The 14,380-nt window shown below is 54.8% G+C and overlaps 5 protein-coding genes across 5 annotated transcripts; 3 read left to right on the top strand and 2 right to left on the bottom strand.

Moving 5' to 3' along the window:
- Positions 1 to 165: 165 nt before the first annotated feature.
- Positions 166 to 3,714, bottom strand: M421DRAFT_8567 (leucyl-tRNA synthetase; the record flags this gene model as incomplete). Its single annotated transcript, XM_033597579.1, has 2 exons — positions 166 to 562; positions 614 to 3,714. 2 exons carry the CDS (start codon positions 3,712 to 3,714, stop codon positions 166 to 168), a joined length of 3,498 nt encoding a protein of 1,165 aa, XP_033444956.1.
- Positions 3,715 to 3,978: 264 nt separating this feature from the next.
- Positions 3,979 to 4,446, top strand: M421DRAFT_71782 (uncharacterized protein; the record flags this gene model as incomplete). The annotated part of the gene is made up of 1 exon (XM_033596821.1): positions 3,979 to 4,446. One exon carries the CDS (start codon positions 3,979 to 3,981, stop codon positions 4,444 to 4,446), a length of 468 nt encoding a protein of 155 aa, XP_033444957.1.
- A 1,288-nt stretch (positions 4,447 to 5,734) lies between these two features.
- M421DRAFT_71713 (V-type ATPase) lies at positions 5,735 to 7,645 on the bottom strand (the record flags this gene model as incomplete). The annotated part of the gene is made up of 8 exons (XM_033596816.1): positions 5,735 to 6,288; positions 6,340 to 6,614; positions 6,662 to 6,987; positions 7,035 to 7,196; positions 7,245 to 7,280; positions 7,334 to 7,353; positions 7,406 to 7,490; positions 7,550 to 7,645. The coding sequence occupies 8 exons, from the start codon at positions 7,643 to 7,645 to the stop codon at positions 5,735 to 5,737; spliced, it is 1,554 nt and encodes a 517-aa protein (XP_033444958.1).
- Positions 7,646 to 8,100: 455 nt separating this feature from the next.
- M421DRAFT_424588 (uncharacterized protein) lies at positions 8,101 to 8,955 on the top strand. Its single transcript, XM_033593798.1, has 3 exons — positions 8,101 to 8,256; positions 8,467 to 8,635; positions 8,852 to 8,955. Exons 1-2 carry the CDS (start codon positions 8,167 to 8,169, stop codon positions 8,590 to 8,592), a joined length of 216 nt encoding a protein of 71 aa, XP_033444959.1. The 5' UTR covers positions 8,101 to 8,166; the 3' UTR covers positions 8,593 to 8,635; positions 8,852 to 8,955.
- Positions 8,956 to 9,727: 772 nt separating this feature from the next.
- M421DRAFT_95245 (uncharacterized protein) lies at positions 9,728 to 12,346 on the top strand (the record flags this gene model as incomplete). Its single annotated transcript, XM_033598290.1, has 4 exons — positions 9,728 to 9,998; positions 10,049 to 11,445; positions 11,498 to 11,797; positions 11,849 to 12,346. 4 exons carry the CDS (start codon positions 9,728 to 9,730, stop codon positions 12,344 to 12,346), a joined length of 2,466 nt encoding a protein of 821 aa, XP_033444960.1.
- Between the last annotated feature and the right edge of the window lie 2,034 nt (positions 12,347 to 14,380).

Below are 14,380 nucleotides of genomic sequence, written 5' to 3' on the forward strand. Positions count from 1 at the left end.
GGTAATCATTCTTTGAATCTGTAGCTAGATTACGTGAAGAGACACCTGGATTGCAAGATGAGTGAGTACTCATTCCGAGATCTTGTCGTGTTTCGTCATCTATCTTTTAAATAATGCTAATCGTTCATGTCCTTTTCGCGTCAACATCGCCAATGATACTCAACTCTACCTCACAGGCAGACTCTCACTGTTCTCAAACGCAAAGCTCGGACTCCCCGGCTCCGCACTACCCGCCTGAGGCGGCAGCTCCCTCCTCTCCTCACCCTTGCTGCCATCCTCTTTGATGACGACACCCTTACCACCGTCAGCGACCGAGATGATCTCGACATCCACGCACTTCTGGATTGTCTGCTTAAGGCCGGGGACCATGGAGCGCAGGGTATCGAGCTCGTTGAAGGCGAGCTCGCGGTTCAGGACGACGTTGGAGGATTCGCCGTTGTCGAGACGGCGCTTCAGTGCGTTGATGAAGGGCATGGCTTTCTTGGACTCGGATTTGTCGATCTGCTTGCTGAGGGCCTTGATGTCGAGATTGGGGTAGTTGTCACGAATCATCTGGATGTACCTAAACACATGTCAATACGACTCGAACTGAGACCAAGTGTGGGTAACTTACTTCTGCTGCCAGGCAGGGAACTGCTGCGCCGCGAAGATGGTGATCTTCTTCTCCTTTTTAGGGTCGAAGCTCGCGGCCTTGCCCTTGCTGAGACGCTTGACTGCCGCGCCCTCGGCGGATGTGATGTTCGACTGTGTTGTGCGGACGAAGTCGCGGGCGGCGGAGAGACGCGCATCGGCCTCGGGGACCTTGGGCCACTGCGCCTTCTGGATAGTCTCGTCCTTCTTGAGGAGCTCGAGCCAGACGTGCTCAGCCCAGTGAGAGGCGATGGGGACGATCATCAGGGCCTGGAGCTCGATAAACTTCTTGACGAGGTCCTCGTGCATGCCGATGCCAGCAGCCTTGGTAGCCTCACGGTAGAAGTCACGAGCGGAAGTGAAGTCGTGGTAACCAGACTTAAGTGCGGCCTTGTACATTGTGGCGGAGTAGTGACCGTATGTCTCGGCGACGAGAGCGTTCATCTCGTTGTCGAAGAGGTCGTCGAGGAGGACGTGCTCGCTTCCGCTCTGGCGCTGAATGACGTCGGGGTTCCTGACGCGCTCCTTCTCCTTGATCTCCGCGTACTTCGAGCCATCGGTAATCGTGATCTTCTCACGGACCAGCTCCTCGCACCACTTGCGGAGCTCGTACAGCTTCAAGATGTTGGCGTTGGCGACAGTCTCCTCGAAGTTGGCATCGTTCATGTCATCACCAGCATCAGCGAGGGCCAGACGCGTGGCATCTGCACCAAACTTCTCGACGGCACCAGCGATGGTGAGGAAGTTACCGGTCGACTTGCTCATCTTGTCACCGTTAAGGAGCAGATGACCGTTGACACGGAAGCTGCGCGGCCAGTTTTCCTGGGGGAAGATGGCGGCGTGAACGTACAGGTTGAAAGTCAAGTGATTCTGGATCAGATCCTTACCACTGGTGCGCATATCAAGCGGGTACCAGTAGTCAAAGTGTCTCCTCAGTGTCTGAAGAGCCTCCTTGGGTATATCTGACTCGGGCAGGTTGGTGCGCTCACGGCGGCCAAAAGCGTAGTCCCAGACGTCGTCGGTGAACTGCTCAGGCTTGATGTTCAGAGGGCCGGGCTCCTTGCCGAACATGTCCTTGTGAAGAAGGTGGGCGAAGGAGTAGTAAGCCTGGTAAATTGTGGAATCTGACAGAGACTCGACCATGACAGCCTCGTCCCAAGGAACCTTGGAACCAAGACCGTACGAACGTGCGCAAGCCCAATTACCCAGCCAGTCCACGACACGTAAGAACTGGTTCTTGGCCTCGGGGTAGTAGAGGTTGAGCTCGTTCTCGATATGAGCGCGGACCTTCTCAGCCCACTCACCGTCACCGCCGTTCTCTGCGGTACCGTAGTTCATGTACCACTGGTCAAGGAGAGCAGCAACGCAGTCGTCACCGCTTCGGCTCATGACCTTGCCATCGGGCTCGGCGTATGGGAAGGCGTCGCCAGCATCGATGAGCTGCTTGCGAACGAGAGGCTTGGCCTCCTCGACAGACTTGCCCTTCAGCTCACCGTACACCATGGTGCCCTTGTAGAAGCCCTCCTTGTACGCCTTGTCCTTTGCCTCAGCAAGCTTCGCGGAGTCCTTGGGCGACTGAATCTTCATGTCCTCAACGAGCTTTTTGGCGCACAGGTTGCCGTATGTGGGGGTATCGATGATGGGGAGGATGTCGTCGAATTTTACCCACTCCTTCTGGATGCCATAGTACTCGGCCTTCTTGGCCAGGTCAAACGATGTGATGTAGTCGTCAGGTGAGTCAGACGGCACGCAGGTTACAACTGCTGTACCCTTGGTGTCCTTGACGGTTTCCATGGGTAGAATGTACACCTCCTTGTGCACGGATAGAGGGGCGTTGACGATGGTACCGACGAGGTCCTTTCCCTTGAAGCTGGCGATCTGGTTGATCTTGCCCTCTTTGGAGAACGTACCAGGTGTACCAGGCTGATAGCTCATGTTGCGTGCAGCGCGCTGACTGCAGACGAAGTACTCGTTATCCTTGACGTGGAAGAGTCCGTACTCGATGGAAGGTCCGACGAAACACGAGGTCTGTCCGTACATGGTCTCGGGCCTCAGGGTAGCGGGGACGAAGTATGCGTTGGCGCCTTCGGGAAGCTTGCCTTCAATGATGGCTTTTGCTGAGTCGGACCAAGTGATTGCCTTCATCTTCAAAGCTGTGTACTCCTGAACACCAACACCCTCACCAGATTGCCTGTCGTGGTCCATACACGCCTGGCCATCCTTGGGACTGTAGATTGTGTACCTCTTGGCGAAGATGATCTTGCCCAGCTCCTTCAGCTTGCGCATCTGCCATGCAACAAAAGAATCGTAGTATGGATTAGCATCTGTGGTAACGAACTGTCGTCGCCAATCTATCCTGGCTCCGAAATTTGTGAGATCGCGCTTGGCCAGAGGAGGGAAGAACTGGATCCAGTGGTACGGATCGGCGAACCTGTGAATCTCCTCGACGGGGATACCTTGTGCCAGCATAATCTGGAACTGGTACTTGGTCTTGACAGTCTTAGCGGCTGCCTTTCCCTTGGTGGCCTTGAACTTTGTAAGATCAGTCTTAGCCTCAGCCTGTGTGGGCGCAGGTGGCTCCTTCTGGGCCTCCATGACATCCTCGACGGGGCACCGCTCGAAGTTCTGGCCAAATTGCTCGACTTCCCTGACAAGCTTGTCCGCACAAGCCTTGATGGGCATACCAGTCACGTGGTAGCCGAGGGGGAACAGAGTCCGCTTGCCGTTCATCCTTTGGAAACCAGCTGTGAACTCGACTTTCGATGCAGTGAAACCATGGCCGGCGTGCAGGGTTCCGTTCATGTACGGGTAGGCGAAGTTACCGAACCATTTCGGGTGCTTTGCGCGCAATTCCTCCGGGTTGATGTCAAAAGGCACTTCCTCGAGGGTCGGCGCATCAGGCTGGAAAACTCCCTGCTCTTCCCACAACTTCTGGTACTTCTTCTCGGCCTCGATCAAAGTGTCCCGCTTTTCCGTGTTCTCAATCTTGAGGGTCTTGTCCTGTGACTCCTGCGGTTTGAGCAAATCGATGGTCGCAGTAACAGCGTCCTTTGCAACGCCCTTGGGGACTGCTGCTTCCGCCATGATTTCGAGTATTTCAAGTGGCAAAAGGGAGCGTAAGAAAGAAGTGGCCTGCTTGGTGCGTCAAGGCGGGATGCTGGACAGGCGCTTTGGCCGCACCAGTCATAGTACCTTTTCAGCAAAAGTGCGATGCCAAGACTGGCTAGTGCGGGACGCGCGCAACGTGTGGAGGTTTGTTCGAACATCGTCGAGTGAAGGGTCGCAGCGCCGCATTCAACAACGCACTGTCGCCAATCGTCGCATACTAACACCGACGCCATGTCGGCGATGGGCTTCATCAACCGCCTGCTTGGCCGCAAGCAGAGCCAGCTTCCGCCCTTTGACTTCGCGCGCAATCGATATCCCGCAAAGAAGATATGGCCGCCGAACCTCCGCGAGCTGACCGAGAAGCAACAATACCACTTCGAGCGCAAGTTCAAGCGCCGCACACGGCTGAAGTCGATCAAGCCGACCTGGAACAAGTGGACCAAGATTGTGCAGTGGAGCCTGATCAGCTTCATCGTCGTGCACGGCGTCTTCTTCTACGACTTCTCCACCGATCCCATGAATCCTACGCCAGGAAAGCAGCCGTTCCAAGGATTGCGCGATAAGATGTGGGCGATACTGGGTAGCTTCTACACGCAGAAGCCGTCTACGGTTGGCGTGGGCGGTCGAGGAGAAAGAAGGGCGGAACCGATGGCAACTCCTCGGGCTGGCGTGGAGGAGTTCGACGATGCGAATCCCACTGCGAAGTAAGGAGAGGTGTTTAAAAGACTGTAGTACTGCATGTTAGCGAATGGCGTTTCGGGAATGTAATAACAAAGCAAGAGAATGTACAACACTGGGCTTACGGCAATGGAGTCTGAAGACCATTCAACGCTTGAGGACGAATGCATTTTAGAGTCGAAGGAAGAGTCCATGGAGGTTGAACTTTGCGGCTGATTTCGATAGGGCGAAGGAGAATCAAACTCGCGATCAGGTCCGTTTTGACCGTGACCAGAAGATGTTGAAGGATTGTTTTGAGGAGAGGGAGGCGGACGGGAATGTGAACGCTCTTGACATCTGGACGTTGGCCATCGAGGTGGGCGACAACCTCTCGGCCAAGGACTGATCCTCTGTAAGAAGTCAACAACCTCGCTTCGAATCTGGTCGATGTGCGAAGCTTCACCGGCCAGGAACGCCAATGGCTTTCGCCATTCTCATTATACCAGCGCACATTCCCGAAGTCTACAGACTCCGAGCCATCTAGGAAGATGTGCGCCGTGGTCACGTAGTCTCCAACACGTCTACAGACCGTTAGTCCGTCTCTGAGAAGCACCGTATTGTGGCTACATGACAAGGAGGCTCGTGGACTTACATATCTCGGTACGCCCAGGTGAGCTTTACGGTAATGTGCGGTCCCTTAAACTGGTGTAATGACTCGATGACATGACATGCACTTCAGGGCTGATTGGAGGGCCCTGTAGTGGATGATCACGAGGCACGGGGCCGTTCCACCGACCGAACGCGAATTGGGCGACCATTGAGTGCTGATCGAGGCTTGCGACGAAACTGTGTACGGCCTCGCACTCTCCGTCCAATGTGCTCAGCAAATGTTACGCCTCCATGTAGGGCATCTCTCACCGTTGGGTCAGTATTGCAGACGGTAAAAGGTCGGCAGCCTCCACCGTCTCATCATGATACAAACAACGAGTGACAGAGAGCTATCCTTACCTGAACGCGTTCATTGCCTTGGTCCAGAAGTCTTGCCGTACAATGACTAGTCAATAAGTCGATGGAAGATAGAAAATAGTAGCGATTACAACGGCTCAGTGTGGAATTGGAAGAACCATACAGCACAGGAACAAATGTCTTTGCATCTGATTCGAGGTGAAGACGCGCTGGGGTGTTTGCATCGAATTCCACCTTCACCCTCAACTCAAACACTTCACAGCCCGGAACCGTGGCACAAGCTGATGGAAAATTTAGTTTATACTCTCAAATGAACCCAAAATATCTATTTCGCTGACTATGACTTGACGATCGGCTATACATCCTCCGCATCTTATACGTCGATCAGGTTCTCGCCCTGCTCTCCGCTTTGCGCCTCATTCTGCTCCGCATCATCTTTCGCGTCCTTTGCAGCCGCAGTCTTCTTGCTGTCGCCCTGTCCTCGGCTCCTCTGGTAGTACTGGTCGAGGATCTTCGCAGGAATACGGTTAAGGAGCTCCTTGGGGAAGATACGGAGCAAAGACCACGCAAGATCAAGCGATTCGAAGATCGATCGGGACTCGTATGCGCCCTGGGCGATGAAAGAGCGTTCGAACTTCTCGAGGAACTCGAGCGAAAGCTTGTCTTCTGAGGATAGAGCCTCCTCACCGACGACTGCCTTCATAGCAGCGGCGTCACGACCAATGGCGTACTTGGCGTACAGCTGGTTGGAGACATCGCCGTGGTCCTTTCGTGTGCGACCCTCACCGATGGCAGACTTCATGAGACGAGAGAGCGAGGGCAGGACGTTGATCGGTGGGTAGATACCCTTGTTGTACAGCTGACGGTCGATGAAGATCTGTCCCTCCGTAATGTAACCTGTCAAATCGGGGATGGGATGTGTTATGTCTGCGACGGGTCAGTGTCTGTTCGTGAGCTATTCTATTAGGTGGTGGTTACCGTCGTTAGGCATGGTCAAGATAGGAATCTGGGTGATGGAACCGTTACGGCCCTCAACACGACCAGCTCGCTCGTAGATGGTGGACAAATCCGTGTACATGTAACCAGGGTAGCCACGACGACCGGGGACTTCTTCGCGGGCAGCAGACACCTCACGAAGGGCATCACAGTAGGAGGACAGGTCAGTAAGAATGACCAAGACGTGCTTCTCGAGTTGGTAGGCGTAGTACTCGGCGGTGGTGAGGGCAAGACGAGGTGTGATGATGCGTTCGATGCTGCTGTGCGTTAGTGGAGCTTGCCTGAGTCTATCGTGCTCACTTACGTAGGGTCGTTGGCCAAGTTCAAGAACAGGGTGACACGCTCCATACTGCCGTTCTCTTCGAAATCCCTTGTGAAGAAACGACTGGTCTCCAAGTTGACACCCATAGCACCAAAAACGATGGAGAAGTTGTCAGCGTGACCGTCGTGTACGCCCTTGTCCACCCTGGTAGGGCCGCTGACCAAACTGGCCTGTCGGCAAATCTGGGCGGCGATTTCGTTGTGAGGGAGACCGGACGAGGAGAAGATAGGGATCTTCTGACCACGGGCGATCGAGTTCATGGTGTCGATGGCAGAGATACCAGTGGAGATCATCTCTTCGGGATAGACCTGGACACATTAGTCTGAGTGCTTTTCTTCTGCAGAAGACGTCTCACTCGGGAGTACGGGTTGATAGGGCTACCGTTGATGTCGAGGTAGTCCTCAGCAAGCACCTTGGGACCCTTGTCGATGGCCTTTCCAGATCCATCGAAGATACGGCCCAACATGTCCTCGGAGACACCGAGCTTCAGGCTATGTCCGGTGAATTCGACTTTGGTCTGTTGCTGTCAGATATGCCCTGCCAACAATCTACGGGTTGCCTGTACCTTCTTGACGTCAATGCCAGATGTGCCCTCGAAAACCTACGTCGCGGTTAGGAGCATGTACGGTGATGCATGTGACAGTAGCAATGTACCTGGACGATGGCGCGGTCACCTGTGTGCTTAGGTTAGCTTCTGCGCGTCGATGCAGGACTGCGCCAGCTTACCTCGAGCTTCGAGGACCTGTCCAGAGCGCTCAGTGCCATCGGGCAGCGTAAGAGAGACGATCTCGTTGAAACGGGGGAATTTGACCTGTCCACCAATCGTGTGAGCGTGTATCGCGTTGCGCGGGAGCTTCGATAGCTGCGTACGTTGTCGAGAATGACCAGAGGGCCGTTCACGCCGCCAATCGTGTTATACCGTATCCGCGGCTGGACGGACATCATGCGGGGGTCGAGGGAGGCCATTCTGGCGGTGGTGATGAGCGATTCTTGGTGGTGAGTGTCGCTCAGGGCAGGAAGTTCGGCGGGCGCAATAGGCGGTGGTCCTCGCCTCGTGTGGGTGACGAAGTTGGAGGTGGGCGGCGGGAGGGCTAGCGCAGCAGCTTGGATTGTCCGTGCGGCAGGAGCAATGACGCTGTTGCCGTTCATGAGATAACCACCGCTTCACGTACCTATCTTGCATCAGGATAACTTAACTAGGTATAGCAGTTCTTCAGGTTGGAATGATCGCGGGGGTTTCTCCTGTGCAGCATAGTCACACAATGTATTTGCAGCTGTCCAAAAGGCATTGGACCGTTGTTCTGTTAAAATTGTCGCACATTGCTGCTGCTGTTCCTACAGAGGCAGTATAGGCCAAAAAGGTCCACATAAGCCATGCTGCCACATCGTCACGCACAGATCATATCAGACCAAAATATTGTGTTGGGCTAGAAATTGTTTCAATTCATGGTAGATATGTATCTTTCCTGCGATCCTGCCTACAACCAATGCATCTCTTATACCTGCGCAATTCGAATAGTGTTCTAAGTCATCAGGGCCGCGCTCGTGCTGGCAGAGGTAAGGTGGGGATATCGCATCTGTCATATCTGTTAGCAGATGCACGGCAAAGGCAGTGAAACAAACAAGGCGTGGTGTGTGCCAAAATCAGACATCCAAGGAAGACATTCGTATTGCGTTCAGAGTCTCAGTTAAGGTTCATAGGTCGAGACTAACGTGGAAACTGCGAATAGTGGAAGATTTCATCATGTAGGTGGCAGTTGAAAAGAAGAGAGGAATGTGTAACGTACCATGACTACAGCTGCACGAGCTGGGACCTGCTGGGGGATAGTCACGAGGAAAGGCGCAGACACTGGCCCGAAGCGTTGCACACGCAGGCAGGCAGCAGCTCTACGAGTAGGCGCGAGTCACCTTAGGCATGTCGGATGCGTTGAGTGGGTTAGTCAAACTCTACTGGATCTGTGCTTGGCTGTTAGCATTGTGGAGCCAAATGTCTAGCAGCGAAGAAGAGAGGTTGTGGAGGTCAGACAACAGTACTGGCAAGTAGCAGTCGCCCGGCGAAGGGCAACCGAACAGCGCTGCTTTCTTCAAGGTCGAATCGGATTGGAAAAGAAGTTGCATGAGTATCATCTCGCCAAGTGTGCGAAAAGCATAGGAAATCGTGAAGAAGCTTACCTCGTGCGTGATCCTGCAAGAGCCCAGCACCAGTCTCATGGCCAAGGTCGGCGTCCAGAGCACGACGTTGCGCAGTGAGAAACTTGGTGTTGGGCGGTTGTCGAAAAACTGTCAGGGAGAAAACGGCAGACAGACAGCTAGGAAAGAAAAGTGAGAGCCTCGACTAGCGTAACGCCAAGGCGCGAAGGCCGAACTCGTCGCACGCCCTCATCGCAGCAGTGGGACCGCCCGGCCTCAGCAGAGTGGGAGGCACTCAGAGCATCGCAGTGACGCTACATAACGAAGAAAAGGGCACGCATCACTCATCCCAAAGGCGTCCAGCTGCACAAACACCGTGTTGTCGCAAAAGTGTGCAGCGAGCGCGCGACACATCACGCCGCCGAAACGGGAACGGGGCTCTCCTAGTCCTGCCACGGCCTCTTCTACTGCAGATCACGTCGACACCACCACCACCGAACGCCCGCGTTCCTGGCACCACCGCAGGCCCTGGACTCTCTGCGCCCCGCAGATGCACTGTCGCATAGCCATCCGCTGACACGCGACACGCCCCGTGCCCGTTGCGACCTCTCTGCTGTTCCCGGGCATCGCTTTATCTTCGCTCTGCTGGCGGGACCGGATGCGACACGACCTCACCGCACGACCGCAGACCGCGCCAGCGCCGACAGCAGCCCCAGCACCCCCCGAAACTTCTGCTCAGCGCGCCTGAGAGCCTGCGCCGCCCATCTGCACGACTGCAACGCCCTGTAGACGTCGCTGCCACTGACCAGCCGCGCTATCTGCCGGCCGCCGACCCCCAGCGCTCGTCGCCCGGACCGCGACTTTTGCGCGGGCCGCCCACGCGTCCCCGTCGCCACGCCTTCGCTTTCTGCGAGCAAAATGATGACAACGAGCTACCCTCCGCACAACGGCGGCATGCATCCTCAAGGGTTACCACCCGGACACCCCATGGCCGGTGGAGGGCCAAATCCAGGCCAGCACATGCCACCCGGCATGCATCCGGGCGTGTCAGGTCCCAATGGCCCTGTCAGCCAAGCAGGGCCTATGATGGGCATGCAGCCCGGTATGGGCCCCAATGCGCATGCGCTCTCCCACCTGCAGCCTCAGCAAGCCCAGATGTTCCAGCAGCAACAGCAGCATCCCGGAATGAGTGAGTCGCCTGGCCTCCCCTGGTGGTTCACAGCTAATCACATGTAATAGTGAACCCTGCAATGATGCAACAGAGGGCTGCCCTCCAGCAGCAGGCCTTCATGCGTCAACAGCAATCGCAGCAGATGCAAGCCCAGCAGCAAGGTAACATGGGCATTGCATTCCCCAATGCTATGGGCGGCATGGGCGGCATGACACCACAGCAAATGCACCAACTACGGGCACAGCAAATGGGTCAGAACTTCGTTCAGCTACCGTCACATCTGCAGCAACTGCAACAGCAGCAGCAGCAAATGGCGAGCCAACAAGGAGGCAATCCTCAGCAAGCTGCTGCTATGGCTCAAGCTCAAGCCCAACATCAGGCCGCCCAAGCGCAACAGCAGCACCTCCAGGCGCAGCAAGCAATTGCCATGCAGCACGCGCAGTCCCAGTCGAGCAATCACAGCCAGTCTGGGAACCAAGGACCGCCGACCACATCGCAGCCTCAGCAGGGCCCATTACGGCCCCCTTCCGCCATGAGCCATCAGGGACAGGCTTCTCCTGCAGCCCAGCCTCAACCGCCTCAACAGCCGCAGCCGCCGCAGCAACAACAGCAACAGCCACCGCAACAGCAGCAGCAACAGCAACAGCAACAACAGCAACAGCAACAGCAGCAACAGCAACAGCAACAGCAACAGCAGCAGCAGCAGCAGCAGCAACAGCAGCAACAGCAGCAACAGCAGCAACAGCAGCAACAGCAACAGCAGCAGCAACAGCAGCAGCAGCATCAACAACAACAGCAACAGCAGCAGCAACAGCAGCAGCAACAGCAGCAGCAGCAACAGCAACAGCAACAGCAGCAACAGCAGCAACAGCAACAACAGCAACAGTCAGGTCCTCAACCTGGGCAGCAGACACCGGCGCCGGCTCAGCCTCCAAGCCTACCGCAACAGCCCAACCAGCAACCTCAAAACCAAGCTCAGATGCAGCAGCGCAATGTACAAATGGCACAGCAAGCTCAAGCACAGAATCAGGCACAAGCTGCGCAGCAGGCTGTTCACGCACAGGCTAGGAATATGGCGATGATGAAGCAAAACCAAGCACAGCCTGGTGGACAGCACTCCGGCGGGCAGGGAACGCTGAAGCTGATGAACTTTGTAGACCAGCTGGGGAAGTTTAATTCCCAAGGGGGCCAAAATCAAGTCTCATTTTGGCAGAGTTTCGTCGACAAGTTCTTCAATGAGAGCGGATCTTTCATCCACGTTCTCTATTCCACTTCCAAGGAGCGGACGAAACAATTTGAGATTGTCTGCGCTGCGTTACCGCGCTACTTCTACACGGTATTCACCACGGATATTCAGAACATCCAGATCACACTGGATGGATCCAAGGAGAACGCAGGCCCTGCCGAAACTAAGGTCACCTGCGAACGAGCGAAGTTCATCTACACTTACGAAAACCAGTGTCAGGTATGTACCTCACATCTTGCTGCATCAAGCCCCATACTAATCGAGTCACCAGGTCGTCTACACGGGAAAATTGACAGCATTTTGGTCAGGGTCGGACAAGATGGAGTGGCTGCAATTCGAAGGGACAAGCCATCAACAGTACATCCCGCGCAACGCCTTGGAAATCCTCTTCCTCCAGCCGTCGCCCAACCAGATGAACCCGACCCAATCACCTCGTATGAACAAGAACGCTGCGAAGAACAAGCAACGCAACGCCCTCGAGCCACCAGAACCGTACCTACCTTTGTCGAAGCTGCTCAGCACCGGCGTTACCGACCTAGGCATACCTCCTGCGCTGCAGCACTATCTCGAGGTCAGCTTTCCTCAACAATATTATCATGTGTACCGACACTGACCGGACCAGATCTACGAAACGATGAACAATATGTCGAGCTTGATGACCCACTACCTTGAGAATACTAGCCTCAAGCCGAGCGAAGCCCTCGAATCCTGGAACAACATGATGCAATCAACATCTGGCGCCATGGGACAGAACTCGCAAATGCAAGGACCACCGAACCCTGGACAGCAGCAAGGGAACATGCCGCCTGGCATACGTGGACCACAGGGCCCAGGACAGCAAGGCCAGCCAATGTTCATGTCACCAGCCATGGCGAATCAGCTGCTGCCCAATGGAGCCATGAATGGATCGCCTCACATGATGCACACGCCATCCCCTGCGTCTCATCAGATGGTCAAGCAACAGAGTCAGAGCTCGCATACGGCTAGTGTCAACACGTCGCCTAACATCACCGGGAAGAGGCGACGGAGTACGGTGAAGATAGACCAGGACGACGATGGGCCTAAGGTTAAGCAAAGCCCTCGGGTAGGAGGCGGAAAGCGAATGAAGCCAGGTAACTAGACATCACCTGGCGTCCCTGAGGTTTCCCAGGTTCAGTCCTCCGACAAAGCTTAACTGCTCTGGCGAGGACGGGGTTAATCCTGTCTGATGCAGCTCTGGTCGTATTACACGAGTAGTCCTTGTTGAGGAGCAGTCGCCAGCATTGGTTCACACCACCAACATACATCAAGGCCTGCACCCCACCATCCGAGTGGGTCACTAAGCACGTCACTTGGTACTCACGCCAGGCGTCTCATCCTCCTCCACCCTCGGCATGCTCGGCACCCTAGCCACGTTCTCGATTCATGTACAGCGCGGCGTTCGATCTCACATACTGTCACCATTCGGCACATCATCTCTCATCAGGCGCAGACCATCATTTCAACATTGGGCGGACTTCATCTTGTTGTTATTCCTGCGATCCTTTTGTTACCTATTACTTGTTGGCGTCATGGGCATCCTGCGCGCATATCCTCATTGCTCGCTTCAGAGCTATATAATCACCTCTTGTACATTACGACGATCTGTGTGCGGTGCGCGTCGGTGTTGGTGTTGGCAAAAGCATCATGGGTTGGATATGCAGAGATGGTTGGAATGCGTTTTATACGGAATCAAAGATTTTACGACTTCAATACTGACCGTGCTCTGTGTCTCTGTGTATCGGCCAAGTTGTTGTTTGTCTGTTTCTCTGTGAATGCTCCTATTCGAACAAACAAGTCGACGCGCACAGTCTGGACGTCGAGAGCTGAGACTCGTGTATCTGCATGGCGCTGCGCCGAGCATAACGATTCAGAGCTTTTCGTTGTGGTTTGGAGAACGGCAGGTTCTTGTATCGACAGTGCCGAACATGTGTGGTGCGTAGCACTTGTGAAGGTTTCCTGCAGAGCTGAAGCGAGACTCATTCCCACTCGCCACTCTCTTTCTAGTCAAGGACGAACACATAATAGATCTCCCGGCCAAATGGAGGGGCAGACAAGACATGAATTGCCATTTCTAAGGCAGATATCAACATTACGTTGTCTCGACACAGGGCCCGGATCCAAGGCACTCGCGGCTCGTCGAAGGAGTCTATCAAGCGGCTGATGCGGTTTCGGTAGCTGTTGTTCCCAAACGATCCAGACGTCAGATTGCTAGATGCAAGGAAGTCCCGTTATTGTTGCTGATTCGTTGCGAGGCTCGAGGGCCTCCGCTGTGCATCGGGACACTGCCTGTATCTGTGATATATACACGTGTTGTTTTGTTTGCCTTCGTGTCTGCCTGCGTGTACTGATTGAATGCTCGGTCCAGCATAATTGCTTCTATCATCCATGCGAGTCAGCGCTTCGGTCTGATTTGTCTTGATCTTCTGTGTTCTGGGCTCCCCCCACGAACGATACTTTGCTTTGCGTCAGCGCAAGACGGCTCGAAATCGGTGAGCTTGCGAAGCTCCGACAATCTGGGCTGTTCGATCTTCATGGCTGACCAGTGAGGATGGAGATATCCCAAGGCCTGCTGGTGGTGCCGGATCTGTCTCTTGAGCCACCTGTGTGTTGGTGAGGAAATTGCTGTGGCCTTTTGAAGAGGCCGGCTGCAATCAGGCTGAGGCGGTACGGTCCCTGGCACAGCCTCGACTAAATTGGACCTTACTACCCACCCACAAAGTAAGGGATGCCATGTACCGAGTAGGTTTGTTCGTAATTTGAACCACCCATCACCTGATTTTCTCCGTTGCCCTGCCTCGTTTGATCTGGGCGTGGAAGTTTCCCCACTTCGATCAACTCCTGTAATTGTGCTTTGTCGCCCCACTGATCGTAACAATCCGCATACTCATCAGCAAAGAAGCGCTTTACCAACCGGGCTGTATCGTCGTCTCGCGTACCGAACACATCTCGGCTTAGCGTCCTGGCCCAATTCTCCATTCCCGCTGGGTAAAAACCGGCATACTCCCAGTCGATCAAGGCTCTGACCTGTAGTGTAATTGGATCCACAATAATGTTGTGGGCCGCAAGATCACCGTGTTGGAAAACGTACTCGGGCTGCTGAAGAGGAAGAGTGCTTCAGGACTGCTTCCCTATC

This window comes from Didymella exigua (genome assembly GCF_010094145.1).
Source record: "Didymella exigua CBS 183.55 unplaced genomic scaffold M421scaffold_36, whole genome shotgun sequence".
NCBI classification, from domain to species: domain Eukaryota; kingdom Fungi; phylum Ascomycota; class Dothideomycetes; order Pleosporales; family Didymellaceae; genus Didymella; species Didymella exigua.

Excerpts from the sequence above, each read along its gene's own strand:
- M421DRAFT_424588 (XM_033593798.1), top strand. The coding sequence starts at position 8,167 with ATGCATCTCTTATACCTGCGCAATTCGAATAGTGTTCTAAGTCATCAG. Across the intron at positions 8,257-8,466 it reads GTAAGGTGGGGATATCGCAT|CATGACTACAGCTGCACGAG; the intron begins CTGTCATATCTG and ends TGTGTAACGTAC.